The following is a 21,366-nucleotide window of genomic DNA, read 5'->3' on the forward strand; positions in this document are numbered from 1 at the left end:
AAAATCAAATATAATTAAAATTAGTTAAAATTATGCACATTTTAAAATTATTTAATCTTAATACAATAGAGGAAATTAAGTGAAGTAAATTTTAAAATATATATAAAAATAATTTATTGACTTTGAAAGTAATTTTAATTTAATATGTTAACTTTCTTTTGTTTAAACTTATTTAGTCATTCTAATTAAATAACTAAAAATAATAATAATAATAATAATAATAATAATAATGATATGTAAATAAAAAGTGTGTCAATTGTTGCCTCATCTATAATTCTAAACTTCTTGTTAAATCTTTAAGCAATTCCCTAATTAAATCCTAAATTTCCAAATCAAACCTTGGGAAAATTTTTTTGAAACCCAATTTTTAAATCCTATATTTAAAAATAATAATAATAATAATAATAATAAAATCTTTGTACACTTCCTAAATTACGTTTATAACCATATCTTACTTTATCTTATCTCATTATTTTATAATCATATCTTACCTTATCTTATCACATCATTTTCTTCAAATTTATATATACAAAAACTAAACAATTTTTAATTAAATAGAATATTTAAGAAAATATTAACTAATCTTATATTATCACTAATACATTTAATAAAAAATAATAATGTTGTAAATGACCACATTGATGGTTAGTTATAAACTCCATTTACTCATCTTTAAGATGAGTAATAAGAGTTCATATGGTGAAACCTATAAAAGGCTTCTTAAACCCCATGTAAGAAACATCCCGAGCAAAAAAAAGATATTCTCTTCTTCTCATTCTCTCTCTCTTTCTTTCATTCTCTCAACACTTCTCTTCTTTGATTTTTTTCTCCCCTCTATATATATATATATATTATTAAAGTAATACATAATCATCTCTACTTTTATTTAAGTCACATTTATTCTCATTTTACAATAAATAAGAAATTATTAGTTAAGATTAATATATTTTGAGGTTATATTAATTATAATTAATTAATTATGTATATAAAATCATAATTAGGATAAAGGGCATTTAATGTTTTTGACTAATTTAATTAGTAACAATTTGAAGATAATTAGGAGTAGACTGTTTTATAGAAAGTTCAATTAAAATTAACAAAAAAGTGCACTAAGTTATAAAAATAAAAATAAAAATAAATAATTAAAAGATGAGGTGTGGCAACTTCTTCCTTCTTCCTTTGCTTTTTTCTTCTATTTTTGCCAACTTACTTGACTTACCTTTTCACCTTTGTTTCTTTATCAACATACTTAAAAAGTGAGTCATTGGTTTTGTCTTCCTCATTTCTCAAAATTCTTATGGTGATCTCTTCGAATGCTTCTAATGTCATCAAAATCAACCCAATTAATCTTTGGAAATTTGGATCTTATTCTACAAATGGTGTTTGAGGAGGAATTTGAAAAAAATGAAGGATTAATGTTTTGAAATTATGGTTAGAGATTGATTCAATGACTTCAACATATTGAGATTGAGAAAGAAAAAGTTAAAATTCTTAAAAAGGTTAAAAGAAAATTATATTTGAATCCATTAAATTTCCGTTCACATTTCTTATATTTTTGCGTTCCACTTTAAAGTATTAACCTTATAATTTCTAATATACCTAAAACACCCTTCTCATTATTCCCTTCCACACTCGTCTATTTCTTTTTCCATCAACCTTTTTTTTTTTTTCTTAATAACAAACCTCATAAGAAAATATTTTTAGGGCTTATTCTTTCTGTAAATTTTGACAAAAAAAAAAAACTTGTAAAAATAGTTGAAAAACATTTATGAAGAATTTAGAAATGATTTAGAAGTGAGAAATCATTCTATTCTAAAATCCCATCAAATTCTTTTAAATGGGAAGTAGCAAGGCATTTACCTCTATGTTCTGATCTCTAAACCATTTTTCAAATGCAGCTTGTGAGCTGCTGAGATCACCACTAGGATTCAACAAATAAAATGCATCCAAGGGATCAATCAACGGAAAGGCAGCAGCATTCATTCCAGCCTGCTCTTGATGGTGGCGGCTTCTGTCAAGTATGGCAGAGATGCTGCCTATTGAAGGCATGCGATAAACCTCCTATGTTCGTAGCACTGGTATGTTCTCCCATGGAAGCATTTACACAATCAATTAGCTTGTGTGAATGAAAATATTAAAATGGCCCAATCATCTCCTTCCTAAGGATGCCTGGAGAAGAACCCCCCATTAGGGTGGTAAAAACATTTTCATGTAGAGGTCTCTGGAGATTGTTCTAGTGATGAAACATTAACTGGTTTCATCCACATCAAAGAAAGGTTATGACTAAAGCCCATAGGTGACTATCAGTTCTTATATTTGCAATAGCAAAATTTCAAAAGCATTGATATTCTTTTAAGATAATACCTCATAATTCACATTCCACTACACCTTGATATCACTAAATTAAATTCAATCTATTAGTTATAGAAGAAACATTGAACTCATAAGTTGACAATCTTGAAAAGTACAATGAGGGATGGAAAGAAAAAGACACACCTGCACCTCACAATCTAGCACCAGAATTATAGGTTCCCTATTTACACTTTCTTCCTCTTCAAGCTCTTCTGCTGCTCCAGATATGAGCTGGTTGGCCAATGCAGATTTCTTTTCAACTCTATCACAAGGGTTAGAGAATACCTCACACCTTGTTTTTTCATCATAAAATCCCACTTTACCAATATAGCAGCCTTTGTTTAAATATAGCTGCAAAAAACATTGTTCTCTTCCATGGGAATATCTGGCACTCCCAAGAATAATTTTAAGAAAGCTCTCATTTACATCCATTTTACATTTAGATTTCAGATTATGCACCAGCTTCTTATGTATCAAATCCAGGCGTTCACAGTCCAAACATTCCCCCAAAAGCAAGTATCTCCAGGGACCCAACCATAAATCTTCCAAGTCCCTAGCATATAAAAGGCATGGCATGTTGATAATCTATTAAAAAATGAATTTCCAGAAGATAAAATAAATATGGAAAGTGGTGCATAATGCTATAATGTTTATGGACTTTCAGCAACCATTAACATAGCAACAGTTGAAATTCTTGATCTTTAACTACCATGTCAAAATCCAAAACAATTAGAGATGAGAGATCAGTGATGCAAATTCTATAAATGAATTTTGATGGACGGGAATTGGGTACTTGGCCCCTATTCCCAAATGCAAACTAAAGAACCTTTGTAACTCCATTCATGGATATACAAACATAGGGTAAAAAGGGAGTGAAAACCTACCTCAGCAATTTGCCAAGACGGTGATCAAGCTTCTTTCTTTGTGTCCACCATTGCAATCTGTTCTCCTTTGTATTGTCTAGAGGAAATGTTGAAGATGATAAATAATTCTCCTCCAGTATCGTTTTAAATGCAGGAGCTACATCATCAACCACAGTGGAGTCCCAAGGACAGTGCCATTGTTTGTCCAAATCTTTGTGCTCATAGTGTATTCCAGACTCAGAGCTTGCATCATCATCTGAAACTTCTGGACAAAATTTTGCAATTTATTTAGTATCCATAGGTTATACATAAGGAGGTAATGTGGATCCTAACAGTTGCATGTGTTCAATTTCCCATATTCACTTAAAAGTAAAGTACCTTCTAAAACTGAATCCACAGGCAGAAGTATAACAACAGGTTGACTCTTCATATTCAAGCGTGACAATAGTACCCATGCATTGACTGAGGAAAGATAATTCAGCAATTCTCTTAATAGACTAGCCAAAGCACCTCCAAGCAAACTAATACAGATCACTGTAGTGCAAGGAAGGTCCTCAAAAAATTTCATAACAAACTCCTCAAGGCCTTGAAGTGATTCAGGGGCAAGCCTGCAGCAGGAAGGAAAATAAAGAAGCTAGACTAGGTTAGATTTATGTTCATGTTTCAAACCACAGTACATTTCATTTTTTCAAGAAGAGGGAGCTGACACCTGAGTAAGTTATATGTTTCTACTCTGATGCAATTTGGGCCAGTTGAATGTGAACCCTGAACATATAATTATAGATAAAGAGATATTTAGTTTTGTAGTATTCTTGCCAAGAAATGTGTCCATGTGATGTCAATACATGTCTGTGTCTATTCCCACAAAACAAGAATATGAGAATGTCAAAATATGATGCATACATTTAAAGGCTGAGGGTTAAATCATCTTACTAATAGAAAATTATGCAGTCCTGTAACATCTGCAAATAAGCAATGAATATCTGAATTGTATTTTGAACAAAAAGAAAGAACCAGAAAGGGGGTGATATTTAATCTCATTTCTAGGTGCAAAAGCCTTTCTGGGGCATGAATTGCGCACCTTATACAGGACCTTAATGCATGAGAAGCATCTAAAGTACACATCTGATTAGGCAACACAAACATTTGGAAGCTAGAGCCCACCCAAAACATAACTACAATAAACATATAATGAAGGAAAGGTTTTAAAATGATGGACAAGACCAAGTATTAAAAGAAAAAAAAAAGATCGAAAACAAGGAAAATACAAAATTCACCCATGTACTTTCATTTGTCTCAATTGAGCCCCAACACTTTTTTGCAGCAATATCTATCCTAAACAATCCCAAATGTCAAGCGAGTCATTATTATTATTATTAAAAAAAAGAACGAAAACAAGGAAAATACAAAATTCACCCATGTACTTTCATTTAGCCCCTACACTTTTTCGTAGCAATATCAATCCTAAACTATCCCAAATGTCAAGTGAGTCATTATTATTCTTATTATTATTATTATTATTATTAGTGAGTCATTATTACTATTACTACTACTATTATTATTATTATTATTATTATTATTATTATTATTTTATTATAACCGAGGAACCTTCCATGGCCAAGCCCTTAGGACTCCCCATGAAGACCCAAACCTCGGGGCGTTGACCAGCCCGCAACAACCAACACCGGGTAAATTTAGGGTATTGTCAATGATAGGATTCGAACCCAGGACCATATGCCACTTACTGGGACCACACTTCCTAGGGGTCACCCTGACTAAAGATTTTTTTATTTTTTATTTTCAAAAAATTGATGGAGAAATCCATGTGATAAGCAATTACAAATTGACCTGAGTTTTTATATGATGTTTAGATATAACCAATTTGTTCACATGCTTGCTACAAGGGTAAGGGTTTGTCCATCCATTTTGATAGAAAAATTTAATAGAAGGGCCTATTTGACATTTAAGCATCGTTTAGGATTGACATTGTATCTATCTATCTATCTATCTATATATATTAGGGTTCAACTGAGACACAAGTGAAAGCATATGGCTAATTTTTGTAATCTAACCCAAAAGAAAAAGGCAAAGATTCCCTGAATTTGTATTAACACATTGATGAATTACTTGTGAGATCTACTCTTACAAGTACAGCTAAGGAGTAAGCCAAAAGATTAGTGTGCATGCTTACCTCAACATTCAGAAGATTTTGGGCTTTAAGTTTTCCAGCCAAATTTGAAAAGAACTGGTGGTTAAGATGAGTACCAAGGGAAGCATGATGAAAATATGAAGCCCAGTGACACTCTGAAAGTGCTTTGCAAGAAGATGAAGGTAGAGAAAAAGACTCACTTGAGGCAGAAAGCACATAAATAGCAGCAAGCAACATAGAAACCTGTTGTGCCAAAATTTCAATTTTGCTTCAAAATCAAATAAAGAAAAAACAATAACAATAACAGTAATAATAATATAGGTGGATTTTATTTCTTTGTAGTTATTTCATTCTTTTTATTGGTTTGGTCATAGTTGTACAAACTATTTTATTTATTTATTGTATACATGTAAATATACAGTTTCTATACTTTGGTGTCAATTCTTGTATCCTATATAGCTTTGTACATTTTCTGAGAATGAATGATTCATTATTCCATACTTAGAATCTCTCACCACAGCTTCGAGCATTTGTCACCTTGTTATCTTCACAAATAGTTCCAGAAACTGTCCAAGAAGCAATAAAGATGGAGACTTAGAGAAAAGTCATGAATGGGAAATGAAGACACTTGAGAAGAATAAGACCTAGGAATCATGAAGCTATCAGAAGGAAAGAAAACAGTAAGTTGCATGTGAATTTTCACTATCAAGTACAAACCTGATGGTTCTTTATACAAGGCACGTCTTGTAGAAAAAGGGTTAGTCAGACATATGGCATAGACTACCAAGAGACCTTTGCTCCAGTGGGCAAAATGAATTTGATCCGCATTCTTCTCTCACTTACACGAAATTTTGACAGGCCATTACACCAATGTGATGTATGAAATGCATTATTACATGGAGATCTTGAAGAAGAAGTGCACATAGATATTCCTCTTAGGTATGGAAATGGGCTTTCCTACATTCAAGGTGTACAGATTGAACAAGTCTCTATATGGGTTCAAGCAATTGCCTCGAGTTGGATTTTGAAGGTTCACACAGTCAATGATTAAGATAGGATATAGTGAAAATCAAGGTGATGACATTGTTCATCAAACACTCTTCCGAAGGGGAGGTAAAGACAGTAAATGTGTATGTGGATTAATTGTCATCAATAGAAATAACCTAGAAGACATAATGGAGTTGAAATCATATATGGCTAGTGTCAGCCCCTTAACCTCTTGACTTAACCATGGAGGAAAATGCCTCATGGGTAGGCCTTGCACCTATGAGAGCCTAGGCTGAAAGCAAGGAAAGCTTGGAGGTTTGGTGGTTCAAACTCCAAGGGCTAAGTGAGGAGGCTGTGGGCGAGCCAGACACGCATTGCGCGCACACCGAGGGCAAGCCAGACGCGCACCGTGCGCATACCGCGGGCAAGCCAAACGCACACCGCAAGCGGGCCAGACGCGTACCGCACGCGCACTACGGGTGAGCTAGACATGCACTACGTGGCCGCTAGATGGGCATCGTGCGTGCACCTGACTTAAGTGGTGTAGATGAAGGCTGAGGGACTTTTGGAATTTTAATTTATAATTATTTATTATTCCATTATGTCTCCTCAGACATATTGATGTCTCCTCTAAAAATAATGAAAATGGCTCGTATTGCTCTTTAAGGGAGAAAGAGGGAGGGGGGGTAGGTGACTCAAAGGAGGGAGCACCAAGGGAAGCCTTGACCACACCAAGGGGGCACCATGGCACGGCCTTGGGAGTGCCTAGGACACACGGACGCAACTTGAGCACGCACACATGGGCTCCACGACATGTGTGGTGTGCATCCTGTGGCCGCAATGGCACGGGGCCTGTGCGGCCTACCATCTCCCTGCACAGGCACGAGGACGCCTAAGCCTTATGCGGTGAGCCAACTAATGAAGCCATGGGCATAATGTCATGGTTTGATGGGGCACCAAACAATAGCTAACTCGCACCATGATGCCTACGCACAGAAGGATTAACCATGGGCACAATGCCATGGCTCATTGCTATGAAATTGGACCTGACAAGGGAGACAAGCAACAAGGCCAAGCCATGGGCACCTAAACATGGCACGGACTCGCACATCAGTGTGGGGAAGGCACACTGATGCACCAGTCACTTGGTCAGCTGGTTGGTGCACATTGCTTGGCTTAGAGGGCCTTGATCAAAGACATGCTGATGGGCAACCGATCATAAGAGGCACCTTACAGGGAATGAGACAGCTTGTTAAGGGGACTCTCCAACAGCTTGGTGAGCAAGGCTTGAGGAGATGCCGGTGCAGCTAGCTAGTGGCAGCTAGCTCAGACAACAAGTGATCAAGTCAAGCAGCCATTTGACTTGTAGTTGGCTGAGGGCTGATGGCTGGTGCAAGTGGGTGGTCCATGTGCAGGCCACTATCTGGGTGATGGGTGGTTATGTAAGACAGTTATGGGCGGTTCTGGCCAGTTGCATAACCACCAAGTTGGCTCCAACATTTGAATTTGGAAATTCAAATATGTAACTGCAGCTTGAATCTTTTAAAAGGGTTCCTGCAGCCTTGAAACAAAGAGAGAGAGAGAGATTGTGATAGGGGTTCTTCTCTTAATGCTTGGGGTGTGAGCATTGTACTCTGACTCAGGGGAAAACGATTTTGTCTTATAGAGTGAAATAATACAAGTTGGGAAAGGGTTCTCGTAACCTAGTGTGTGTCCTTGTTGCTTTGTTCTTATTGTGCTTTTACTTTGTTTTTGCTCGGTTTCTATAAAAATTGGGGAGGAAGGTTGGCTAAGGAAGGGTCCTTAGCACTGCGCACTCGTGAAAAATTCAGTGTGATCTTCAGGGGTGTGATAGCTAGAGAGTTTGAAATTGAAGACTCGAGAAAGTTGAGATATTTCTTGGAATCAAAGTGGCTAAGTTGGAACAGGGAGTGTTCATTTCACAATAAAAGTATATTCAAGACTTTTGAAAGAAATAGGGATGTTGAGTTATAAACCCATGGTAGCTCCTATAGAACCTAATCACAATTCGGGAAATCTTGAAGAAAAGCAACCTGTTAATTGAGGCAGTTGCCAAAGATTGGTTTGGTAAACTTATCCAATTATCCCACACACACCTTGACATTGCCTATGTTGTTAGTGTGGTAAGCAAACTCATGCATGCTCCACTTAAACAACATCTTGATGTTGTGTATAGGATTCTAAGGTATTTGAAGAAAGCATCCAAAAAAGGAATTTTGTTCAAGAAAGGAAGTAAGCTAAAACTAGAAGCTTATACCGACTCAGATTGGGTAGGTGCCATCGCAGATAGAAGATTGACCGTAGAATATTGTACCTTCCTAAGACCCACTCGTAACCATGTAAATATTGTCTACTTTGCACCAAAGGGTCCTCGCGGCTTTAAAAATGGTCTACCTAGTTAAGAGGAATTCATATATATATATATATATATATCATTAGATATTTTTCCTCTATTTGATAAAGGATATCACAATCACACCCACCCCCATGCAAACACAATGTTCTCGTTGTGTCTCATATAAATGTGGGGTTAAATAGACAAATACCTCTTACATGATCAAACAAACTCTCACACCAGGGTTGGGGATCAACTCTAGTACCATTTGTAATGATATGTTCCCAATCCTATAGATATTGTCAAATCTGGGCCTAAGGGGCTTATATGACTTTCATGCACATCTGCAACATTAAGAGAAGTCCATACATGTGAATTGCTAGAAAAATTTTTCTCTATCTGATGTGGGATATCACTCCCCCCTTCCTGTCTCCCAAGATAGTAGGGTTAAACAAACATAGACCCCTTGGGGCCCAAAGCTGTCAATATCTACACAATTGAGAGCGGGTTATTACAAATGCATATCCCACATCGAATAGGAAAAAAAATTTCTAACGCTTTATATGTATGGACTCTTCTTAACTATGTAGAGGCATTTTAAAGTCGTGAGGACCCCTTAGGACCTTGTCATCACAAATGGTATCAAAGCCAATTTTTGACCCTAGTGGGAATTTGTTTGGCCCTGGAAAAGGTGTCTATTGGTTTGGCCTTATAATCTTGTGGGATAAAACAATGACATTGTGTATGCATAGGAGGAAATTATGATATCTCACATTGGATAGGTGAAATTTTTTGACACTATATATGTATGGCTCCTCTTAACCATGTAAACATGTTTTAAAGCCACGAGAACTCATTTGCCTCAAAGCGAACAACATCTACATGGTTGGGAGTAGATCGTTACAAAATCTAGTTACGTGGAGAAGTAAGAAGCAAGTCGTAGTAGCTCGCTCAAGTGAATAAGCAAAGTTCAAAGCTATGTCTCATGGAATTTGTGAACTATTGTGGATTAAAATCATTTTAACAGTTCTTAGAATTGAAGTTAGGAAGCCTATGCAATTGTACTCCAATAATAAAGTCGCCATAAACAGTGCATACAATCTTATCCACCATGATCGAACAAAACATGTGGAAGTTGGTAGACAATTTATGAAGGAGAAGTTGGACAGTGAATTAGTCTGTACTACCTACATGCCTACAACACAACAACTTGATATCCTTATAGAAGGCCTACCAAATGTAGTGTTTCAACAAATCAATGACAAGTTGAGAATGCAAAACGTCTTTCATCAATGTGAGGGGGATTGCTAGGGGACTTGATTTTATTTCTTTGTAGTTTCTTTCTTTCCTTCTTTTGGTTTGGTCAAGCTGTACAATTTTTTTTTTCCTTTATTCTATACCTGTAAATAGGTAATTTCTATATTTAGGCTAGTCAACTCTTATATCCTACATAGCTCTGTACATTTTCTAAGAATGAATGATTATTATTCCATTCTAAAAATCGACAAACAACAATAATAATAAGTAAAGGAAGAAAATGTTGGAGCAGAGAAAAACCATAAAATCAGAATCTGAAGCTACTTCCACTTGTGATGCTTGAACCGTCATGTATAAAATAGATAGAATTTGAAGGACTTCACAATAATCCAAATTGATTTCCATATTTCTCCACATATGCACAACCCTAAAACCGAATCTGACCCAAACCTAACTTTAAAACTCAAAAAGGTTCACCTTACAAGCACATAACAACCATATCTAATTTAAGGCAAATTACAATAAGGTAAAAATCTAACCCTGTCATACTAAGGTCTTGGCTCAAAGGCTTGGGATGTAAAGAACTCAATTGCCATGTCCTGGCTCAACCGTTCATTGGAGCCCAATGTCAGTCTAGGTGGTATATTATTTTCTACTGCTAAAGAGAAATGGGAAGCAGTGGCACTTACCTACTTTGATCAGCATAATAGTTCTCATTTTATATGATCTGAGGAACAAAGTGTGTGAAACTAAACAACAATGAAGAACCGTGACAGCCTATTACAATGCTCTTGATTGACCCTGCCAAGGGTTAAATATCTATTAGGACTCTGACTGGAAATGTCTAGAAGATAGTGTGAAGTTCAAATGAATACTTGAAAAGGAGAGGGTATTTGATTTTTTGGTAGGTCTGAATCCAGAACTTGATCAAGTCTTAATTTGAATTCTTAGGAAAAAAATTATTGTCATCTGCCAGAGAAGTATATAATGAGGTGAGAAGGGGACTGAGTAGAATGTCAGTCATGATAGGCAACCCCAACACTGAATATTCAGCATTAGTCAGCATCAAACCACCCTAATAAGTGGATAAAGGAGTAGTGCAAAAAAGAGCAATGACGAAGATAAGTTATGGTGTGATGAGTACCACAAGTCTATTCATATAAAAGATGTGTTAAAAGTTACATGAAAAACCTTAAGGGTGGGGCAAAGGAAACAAATTTCTGAGTAATAATGAATGAAGCCTGCAAGTTAAGACTAAACTAGAACAACCTTTTTCACTAAGGAACAATTCAAGCACCTGTATAGGTTTATGAGTCAAACATGGATAACTTCCAATCCTACCTCTTCCTGCAATTTGACATAGACAATTAGTTTCCTTACTCCTCTTTATACTTAAAATTTAAAATCACACCCCTGGATCATTGATTTAGGGGTCACATGACTGGGTCATCCAACTTTTTCTCTTCCTATGTTCCATGTTCTAGTCATTAAAATCTTCTATTAAAGGTGGGGCGTGTGCATGATATAGAGGATTTGGCTTTGGAGTTAGGTTGTAAAGTGGCTGGTCTCCCTTTTTGTTATTTGGGTCTGCCTTTGGGGGCCCCATTCAAATCAGAGGTGGTTTGGGATGGTATTGAAGAGCGGTTTCAAAAAAGGCTTGCAATGTGGAAGAGACAGTATATTTCAAAAGGAGAAAGACTCACTCTAATCTGAAGCACTCTCTCTAGCATGCCTATTTACTTCGTGTCTCTTTTTTATTTGCCTAGAAAGTAAGGTTGAGATTGGAGAAGATTCAGAGGGATTTTCTGTGAGGTGGGGGAGCTCTTGTGAAGAGGTCACACCTTGTTAAGTGGAACCTAGTTTGCTTGAAAAAAAAAAGGTGGTTTAGGTGTGAGAAATTTAGTTTTGATGAATAAACCTCTTTTAAGTAAGTGGAATTGGCGCTTTTCCATTGAAGGAGAGGCTTTTTGGAAGCAAGTCATCAATCATAAATATGGTAAAGAGAGGGGGGATGGTGCACTCGGGCCGTAAGTGAGAGTTATGGTGTCGGGCTTTGGAAAGCAATTAGAAAGGAGTGGTTGTGTTTGAATAGTAGATTAGCCTTTCAAGTGGGGTGTGGACGAATAGTGAGATTCTAGAAAGACAAGTGGTGTGGAGATGAGCCTCTTTGTGAGTCATTCCTTTCTTTATTTGCCATCTCCTTGGAGAAAGATGCTTGGGTATCGGATGTTTGGAGCCCAGACGGTGTTGGGGATGGTTGGACCCCTATTTTCTCAAGGGCGTTTAATGATTGGGAGATTGAGATGGTGGAGCATTTTATGCTAAAGATCCAAGTCTTTAGGGTGTAAAGGGACGACGAGGATAAAGTGGTGTGGACAGCTTCTAAGAGTGGAGCTTTCTTAGTCAAGTCGCTTTATTCTATGTTAAAGCCAAGATGTTCTCTTTTGTTTCCTTATGGTAGTATTTGGAGGGCGAATGTGCCGTCTAAGGTAGCATTCTTTGCTTGGGAGGCTTCTTGGGGTAAAATCTTAACTTTGGAGCAAGTCCAGAGGAGGGGGTACTCTTTGGAAAATAGGTGTTTTCTATGCCTTTCTGAAGTAGAGATGGTGGATCACCTTTTACTTCATTGTGTAAAGATGCGGGCCTTGTGAAGTCTTATCTTCTCTTTTTTTGGTGTGGATTGGGTTCTCTCAGGTTTAGTGAAGGATACTCTCCTTGGGTGGCATGGAGCGTTTGTGGGGAAAACCCATAAAAGACTTGGCAAATGGCCCCCTTATGTAATTTTTGGTCAATCTGGAAGGAAAGAAATTTGTTAACTTTTGGGAATGAAGATCTTTCGCTTCAAAGATTGAAATATTCTTTTGTATGTAATCTTCGGTCTTGGGTGAGGGCGTTTATAGTTTTGAGCCCTTATTCTCTTGTTAGCTTTTTAGATTGACTAGGCTCTAAGTAAGAGAAGGTAAAGTGTTTTTGTTTCTTTCCTCCCCCTTTGATTTCGAGCCTTTGGGCTGCTCTTGTATACTCCTTGTATACTTAGAGGGCACTGGTTTGGTGCTTCATATTTCTGTTTAATATAATTGCCTTTATTTATCAAAAAAAATATATTTCAAAGTATCTTACTTTAAATTCTATTTTACAAGTCCCAAATTTGTCTTTTAATCCAGTTTTTATTAGCAAACTTACATGTGACCTACATTGTGTTGCTAAATTTTTTCCAACTCATTTCAAGAATTGTGTACTAGGAAGATGATTGATGGTGCTAAAGAGGTGGATGGTTAGTTTATTTGGGAGAAGTCTAAAGCTCTAGCAGTCATTTCTCAAGTTCCCAAATATGAAACATTTCGAATTTGTCTTTTGAAAAAGAAATAGACTTGCTCACTTTAGGTTAGGATGTTAGGTCATCCTAGTTTTACCTATCTAAAGATTTTATTTCCTTTATTATTCAAAAAAGAAAAAATAAATAAAAATCCTTTTGATTTTCAGTATGAAACTTGTGAACTTGGCAAACACCACCAAAAATCAAGACTGTAAAGGTCATCCAAAATTTCCATAAAATGGTTCAAACACAATTTCAAGCCAAAGTGGGCATCCCAAAAACCAACAATGGAAAGGAATACTCCTCAAAGATATTGTAGCCCTACCTTAAGGAAAATGGAATTATCCATTAATCACCATGTATTGACACACCTCCAACACAATGGGATAACCAAAAGAAAAAACCACCATTTACAAGTTGTGAGAGCCTTGACATTTCAAATGGGGGTAGCAAAACAATATTGAGGTGATGATGTTTTGATAGCCTTATACATAATCAACATAATGACATTTCAAATGGGGGTAGCAAACACTTTAACTTGCCTTCTCTTTGTCTCTATAGCCATCACCAACCCAAGTATAAGGGCCTAGAATTCTGCCATATTGTTTGAACAATTTTCAATAAGGGTGAAGGAGCATGGGAGAATATCTCCCTTGGAGAATGAATAATACTCTAGCGTTTTCCCATTCATGATGAGATGCTTCATCAAAGAATATTCGCCATGGAGATAAATTTTCAACTAAAAGTACTTCCTAATCGAAAAAATCTTTAGTTAGTTCCTAATTTATTAGGATAGGATGATTAGCTAGGAAATTAGCTAATGCTTGGCCTTTTATGGATCTTTGAGTGATGTAAATAATTGCAAACTCTTGTAATAAAAACAATCATTTTGCTAGGCATCTTGATAGGATTGGTCTTGTCATGATGTACTTGATAGGGCCTACTTCTGAAATCAAATCCATCGAATAGGCATGGATATAATGTCTTAACTTCTTTATTGAGAAGAATAGTGCTTGGCATAGTTTCACTATTGGTGAATAATTTAATTTGACACTTATTAATGTTTGACTTAAATAATACAAGACATTTTCTTTTCCTTCATCATTTTTTTGGACGAGTAATGATCCTATAGATTGTTATTGTGTTGTAATGTAAGGATGAGTGGTTGACTTGGCACAAGAGCTCTTAACACAGGAGATTTTGTTAGATATTTTTTAATGCTTTTGAAAGCATTTCTATTGGCTTCATCCCATTCAAAGGAATACCTTACTTCATGAGTCCGTTGAATGGTTGGCATTATCATGCTAAATAAGATATGAATCGACAAATCTAAGCCAAACGTCCTTGTGAGCTTTTCAATTCATATATGTTTTGAGGCTCTAACATCTTTTCGATTACCTCAATTTTGGATTGATCAATCTTAATGCCATGATGTTGAACGACGAATCCAAGAAACTTTCTTGAGGTAACTCCAAAAGCACACTTTAGTGGATTCATCTTGAGTTAATATTGCCATAACCATTTAGAGACTTTCTGTAGGTCTTGAAAATGGTTATTTATTTTCTTTGATTTTAGATTTAGATCATTGACATAACATTCAACATTTTTTTGAAGCATGTCATCGAAAATCTTTTGAATAGCTATTTGGTAGGTAGTACCGATATTCTTCAACCCAAAATACATGACTTTATAGTAATAAATCCCTTTTGGAGTGCGAAAGGCTATGAGTTCTTCATCTCTTGGAGACATTCGAATTTGATTATTCTTGATGAGCCATCCATGAAGGATAATGCTTCATGTCCAATAATGGCATCAACCATGAGTTCGGTCAAGGGTAATGGGAAGCCATCTTTTAGACAAACATTGTTGAGATCATGAAAATTGATACATACTCGAATTTGTTTGTTTTTCTTGTTAACAAGAACAATATTGGAGATCCAAGTTGAATATTTCACTTCTTGTATGAAGCTAGCTTAAAAAAATTTGTTGACTTCAATTTCAATTTGAGGAATTAGTTTTGGACAAAAATGGCGTTACACCTGTTTTACAAGTTGAGCATCATATTTTCTAACTAAGTGATGATTTGCTACCTTCAAATCTAATTTGAGCATCTCTTTATAACTCCATGCAAAAACATCTCTATATTCTATCAAGAGGTCAGTATACGATCTTTCTTCTTTAGGAGTCAGAAGAGTACTTATGAAAATTGGGTGAGCATCACAATAGTTCCTCGATTAACGTCTTTAAATTTGTTGATGGTGCGTTATGTCCCTTCCTCTAATGAAAAACCAACATCCTTTGTATTATCTTTAATTAGAGGTTCTTGATTTCTTGCTTCTTGAATTTCTATATGATTCATAAAGATAATATTTTCACCTTCCTCAGCATCCTTATGTATTAGAGCTTAAGGCTTCTATGGTTAGTTAAGGCCACATTGTGCCTTTTAACTCTAAACATTTCTCTAGAGGTTACACTCAAGATAGTATATATGCTGCTTCATATGAGATGGAACCTCACTTTTATGTTCATCAAAATCTTTTAGATTGAGATGTTAAATTTTTTTTTTTTGGTCAACCTTGTTCTTACTCAATTTAGGCCCCAACATAGAATGAATAGAGAGCTTGGTGAGTTTTTGGTAGAGGGAATTGTTGCCCAAGCTTGTCGAAGACTGATACTCGAATTGAAGACTCACTAATTTGATCAAAGATAGATTGTCTAGTGCTCAAAGTTAGATTGCACTCTTTATTATCTACTTTAGCTTTGACATGATGAGTGCTTTCTATTTTTATTAATATGTGTGAAGAAGTAGGAATAAATCCTAGGATGGATCTTGAATTTTTTATCTCGTACCCTTTCTCTATTAGCATTTTTTTGGGTTTTGGTAATTCCTTGTGGTTTTTCCTCAGCCACTAAGATTGGATATTTTCCTAATATGACCAAGTTTTGTTGGTCAAAACATGCAATGGCTAGTAGTTTATAGGCATTAGGATCAAATCCCTCTGGATTAGTACGTTTTGTAGGAAAATTTTCATGCTTTACTTTGTGACTTTGTGATGGTTTAATAAACCCTTTTAGTGGAGGTTTTAAGGGCTTTAAAGCAACCAACTTTGTGAGTGGAAGGGTTGGACCGTTTAAATCCTTTATTAGGGTCATGTCACATTCTCCAAAAGGGGATTGCCCTTCTTTTGTTTTGGACTTGGGTATGTACCAAAGTATCGAGGTAGATCTTGGAGATATTTTCAATTTTCTTGTTAGGTGAACTTGACATCCTCCTATTATCTTCTTTATTATTTTTTTGTTGTGGTATCACTAGCTGACCCTTATGTGGTGCTTTACTTTTAATAAAGAGATTCTTCTTTATTGTTGGAATAGACTTAGGTTGCACTTCTTTTGGGATGCTTGACTCAAAGTACAATTTAGCATCAATAGAGTATGACCCATTTTATTGAAAGGCTTGCAATCAACAATAATCTTCTTTTGAACTCCATCTTGGTAGTATTTAAAGCATTAATAGAAAGTGAAAGGAACAAATCCATACTCATGGAGCCAAGGTCGCCCTAAAAGCATATTATAGGATGTTTTAGCTTCAATGACATAGAATAAAGCACTTATAGGCATGTCTTATATCATGAAACTAAGTCTAATCACATTGATAGTTTTCTACCCTCCTTGATTGAAGCCTTGAAACATTAACCAGTTATAGACAAGTTCATGCATGGTAGAATATTGACAACGGATCCACCATCTAGCAAGATCCTATTCAATCTGTATTCATGAACATAATCGATAACAAATACAAGATGATTTTGAGGCTTGGAGCCCAAGAGCAAATCTCCATCAATGAATATGATTGCTAGTATGTAAGTTGTACATACTTGAGTTTCTTTAACAATTGTTCATCTTATTAACATTTCCTCTTCATCATTAGAGGATTCCCTGCCATTGTATACTTCATAACATACTTTCACCCTATTAGCACATTTTGGAACGTTTTTGGCATAAACTCCCATAAGGTGACAAAACTCCTTAGCTTTTGTTCAACTTGGTCATTTGGATCCATTGTAATTTTCTTCACTTTCTTAGGATTTGATTTTTTTTTCCTTGACTTTTCACCATCTTGGACTTATGCTTGATTTTTCTTGGTTGTGTTGAAGGTGGCTTAGGTGGATTTGATTTCTTGTTTATCTAGTGAGTTACAAGAGTTCATACTTCTTCTTGATATATAAATGATTTCAACTCTTGATAAATAGTTCTTTCTTATAAACCTATCATAATAGGTTCTTGTATGCTGTGAGGAACTTGAAAAGACACTGATCATATGAAGTTCAGTACTTCAATAGGGTCAGATGACCCAAATTGAATTGTATTAGCAAACTTGATTTCTTTGCCACAAAGTTGAGAAGTTCTTGATATGAAGTGAGAAGTTGTTACATCTTCTAGGTCAATCTTTCCTTGTTGAGTCAATTTTACATAGTATTTTATCTTTCAAAACAAAACATTGTTCAATAAGGTGACTAACAAGTCGATGATATTTGTAATATTTTTTTTTTTGTCATCTATTTGCCTAACCTCCTTAGGACATTTTATTTTTGGAAGTTTAATTAACTTAAGGAGCTCTTCGAGCATTCTAGGGGTATCAAAGTCAAGGAATGGATATTTCTTGTCCTGCATTTCTTTTTAAGTAAACTTTCTCTTACCTTTATCTTTTTAAGTACTAGTGCAATCATCCTCCCTTTTATTTGTTTCGTTCGGGGGTCTGATTGGATTTGTATTTGTTGTCATAGCTTCCTTATTATTAGTTTTAAGAGAGACCCAAGTTGAGAAAGCTGTCCGGTCCAAGTGGATAAACCAGCTTCATCCGGAGTCAGATCTTATCATTGAAAAGTCTTGGACACAAAATAAGTCAAAAGATAGGACCTCAGAGTCTCTTTATTAAACCATAAGTCCCGAAGAACCCAAGAAACCACTGTCGGACTAATAATATAAACCATAAGTTTGAATATATAAATCCCACTTGAGATGTTGACGTACAGATACCACAAAGAAATTTCATCCCCCAACTAGGAACCTCATCTGAAACCTCCTCTTTCTATCTATCATGTTATATATAGCTCCACCACAATCTCCTTTCCACTCTCACTCTCTCTACTTGTTTGCAGTGCCAATACTACACTACCTCCCAGTGCTCATCTCCATTGATATGGCAGAAGAAGCTTCATCGCTTCACTTCATTCACCAACAACTTCTCTTCGACTTTGAAGCTTTCGAAAGCTTCGTCTCTCATGTAAATGATCCATCCCAAACTTCAACCTCTGATTCAAGTCCTTCCACCTCAGATATTAATCCGCTCTCTAATTACTTCAATCCCCATGAAGATGAAAACAACCCCTCTCTCCTCCACTGTTCTACCTCTGCTCCGTCTGGCTTTTTCCAGTTTCAAACCAAATCCCCCAAAACTTCCACATTAAGTCATCGGCGACCTCCACTCAGCATCTCAGTCCCTCAGCCAGCCATTTCTCAGTCGCCGGCGGAGTCCGATTCAGGCGATATCAGGCATTACAGAGGCGTGCGGAGACGGCCATGGGGGAAATTTGCGGCGGAGATTCGAGACCCGAATCGGAGAGGATCGAGGGTATGGCTGGGGACATTCGAGACTGCCATTGAAGCCGCCAGAGCTTATGATCGAGCTGCTTTCGAGATGCGTGGCTCCCAAGCTATTCTCAATTTCCCCCTTGAAGCTGATAATTGGTCGGGTTCTGATCCACCAGCAATATCCGGCCGGAAAAGGGAGAGAGACAGTGAGACTGAAGAGAGACAACAAGTGGAGATTAAGGTTTTAAAGCAAGAGGAGCACTTGCCCGAATCCGACAGCAAGCTGGCGGCAGCCAGTCATGTTTTAGGAGTTAGTCCATTAACTCCGTCAAACTTTAGGGCCGGTTGGGAGGAGAGAGAGATGGAGGGAATATTCCATCTGCCACCGTTAACGCCGTTATCACCCCATCCTTGGATAGCATATTCTCAGCTTATAGTTTGAATCAAAGAGTCTACCTTACCAAAGACATTGAAATATTGCTAGAATTCTTACATATTCTATGAACATTATTGAATTTGTTTATATCTCACACTGTTCCTTTTTGCCGTCCTCCAAATCAATCATTACAAAAATACTTCGGCCAGGGCTTAAAATACTAGCTGATGCACATAGTTGACAACTTTATAACATGATATAAGTTTTTTTTTTTTTATAAAAAAATATCAAATTAATTAAATAATAATAAAATAAACATTTTTTTTTAATGGGGTTGATAGAGTAATTTTTAGCTGGTCCATTAGCATGCATGCAAGTGGAGTATGAAATGGCATAGGTATCTTAGTAGTGAACTTGGTATTATTATTATTTTTTAAAAAATGAAAATTATTTAAAAAGGAGAATATTCACCCCCATAAGATGGCACGTGTAAATCTCTAAAACCCATCTTAGATGTCAAATTATGAAACCTATATGCTGGTAAAAAATGTCCACCAATTTTTGTTGCAAAGGAACAAAATCACTATGAACTACAACCCTTTTTTATTTTCTCACTAGTCGAGTGACAATCAATTTTAATATGCTTTATCCGCTGGTTGATAGAAGATTGGACCGATAGGAATTTGTAAAGTAGCTTGATTTTGATAGTAAAGGTATGTTGGTTAGAAGTGATCAAGCTTAGGTCTTTAAGAAAGTAACATAGACACTTAGTCAAATCTAAATCACATTAACCATGTAATTGAGTCGGTAATAGAATAATGTCTTGCATGGGTCTCACTTTGGATAACACAACATTCACATAATATAATTAAAGTGAGGCTATCTTGGCTTGTCAAGGAATCGCTATAGTGTTTGGACATATATAATAGGTGATATAAGGCTTAGTGACAGAGAGATAGACTCGTAACCAATCAGGCACCTATATTGTGAAGGATCCAAAAGAAGTTACACAGTTGTTTTGCTTAACTTTTGCGTTTTGTTTCATAGGTTTTTTGAGACAGATTTGTTCCAAGAAGTCCAAATTTGTTAAGGTCATGTTTAGTTCCCGAATGGTTTGAGGGAAAATGCAAGAGAAAGAAAATAGAGAAGAAAAGAAAATATAAAGAAACAAAAGAATATATTCAAAATCAATAAATTATTTTTACTTATTTAACATTTCTATCTCAACATTAAATAATTTAAAAATATACAACTTTCTTACTAATTTTAATTATATTTGATTTTCTTAATTACTATTTTCTATAGTAAAACCAAATATGAAAAAATTATTTTCCTTATCATGTATTTCCCTCAGTATTTTCTAGGAACCAAACAAAGTCTAAGTATTTCGAGGACATATTTGGGTTGACTTCAAGTAAATCTCATCCTTGGAAAAGTGCAACTTCAATGCCCAATAAATATTATGATGACTAAGATCTTGAGTTTAAATTTGATGTGGAGATAGTCTTTTGTGGTCTTAATTGGTTTAGGATGATCTCTTGTAATAATTATGTCATCAACATAATTGCTTAGTAAACAAAGAGTAATATGTCTTTCACGGCTTGTATCTTACATGCAACAACTCATAAGGTAACTTAGCAAACCATTGGTGAAATGTCTATTTTAGACCACTAGGAGACTTTTGAAGTCTACAAAATGTATTCTTAATTTCTAACTACATGAACCCAAGTGGGAGTTGCATATAAACCTCCTCATCTAATTCCTATGTAGTTAGGTTGTGATGGGGTTGTTGTTTGGACTCCCTACAATGAAGAAAGGTGTAGGGAAACCCAAATCTCTCCATTCTCTATCCTAAACTCAGGTTAGGTGCATGAAAACTCCTATGCAACAAAAGCAAAAAATATATTTTAACATTAAAGGACCTAGAAAAAAAAGCTTTTAGAAAAATTTTCCTTTGATTTGGATGTTCCCAAATTAAACCTATTTGAAGAAAATCAAATGCGAAGTTTTCAGAAGTCTCGTAAACCCACAATCTTTTGACCAATGACTCAACATTGAACCTTGGCACTCTAAACGGTTGAGTGTTTGAGAGGATGGAGGCTAAAGCTTTCTCTAGTC

General features: G+C 35.8%; 2 protein-coding genes across 4 annotated transcripts; one reads left to right on the forward strand and one right to left on the reverse strand.

The window, feature by feature from the left end:
- Positions 1-1,874: 1,874 nt before the first annotated feature.
- On the reverse strand, positions 1,875-3,676 carry LOC117933990 (separase-like). 3 transcript variants are annotated; one of them, XM_034855579.1, is made up of 4 exons: positions 3,594-3,676; positions 3,237-3,480; positions 2,497-2,905; positions 1,875-2,100 (listed from the first exon to the last, which is right to left on the reverse strand). In XM_034855579.1, the coding sequence occupies exons 1-4, from the start codon at positions 3,643-3,645 to the stop codon at positions 2,062-2,064; spliced, it is 744 nt and encodes a 247-aa protein (XP_034711470.1). In that variant the 5' UTR covers positions 3,646-3,676; the 3' UTR covers positions 1,875-2,061. The 3 variants fall into 3 exon arrangements, with proteins under 3 accessions (XP_034711470.1, XP_034711468.1, XP_034711469.1); XM_034855577.1 differs by lacking the exon at positions 1,875-2,100 and having other exon boundaries at positions 2,351-2,905; XM_034855578.1 differs by lacking the exon at positions 1,875-2,100 and having other exon boundaries at positions 2,351-2,905; positions 3,237-3,477; positions 3,594-3,671.
- Positions 3,677-18,389: 14,713 nt separating this feature from the next.
- LOC117933145 (ethylene-responsive transcription factor 5-like) lies at positions 18,390-19,402 on the forward strand. The gene has a single exon (XM_034854540.1). The coding sequence runs from the start codon at positions 18,481-18,483 to the stop codon at positions 19,312-19,314; it is 834 nt and encodes a 277-aa protein (XP_034710431.1). The 5' UTR covers positions 18,390-18,480; the 3' UTR covers positions 19,315-19,402.
- The last annotated feature ends 1,964 nt before the right edge of the window (positions 19,403-21,366 follow it).

The sequence above is a fragment of the Vitis riparia genome, chromosome 16 (assembly GCF_004353265.1).
Source record: "Vitis riparia cultivar Riparia Gloire de Montpellier isolate 1030 chromosome 16, EGFV_Vit.rip_1.0, whole genome shotgun sequence".
NCBI lineage: Eukaryota > Viridiplantae > Streptophyta > Magnoliopsida > Vitales > Vitaceae > Vitis > Vitis riparia.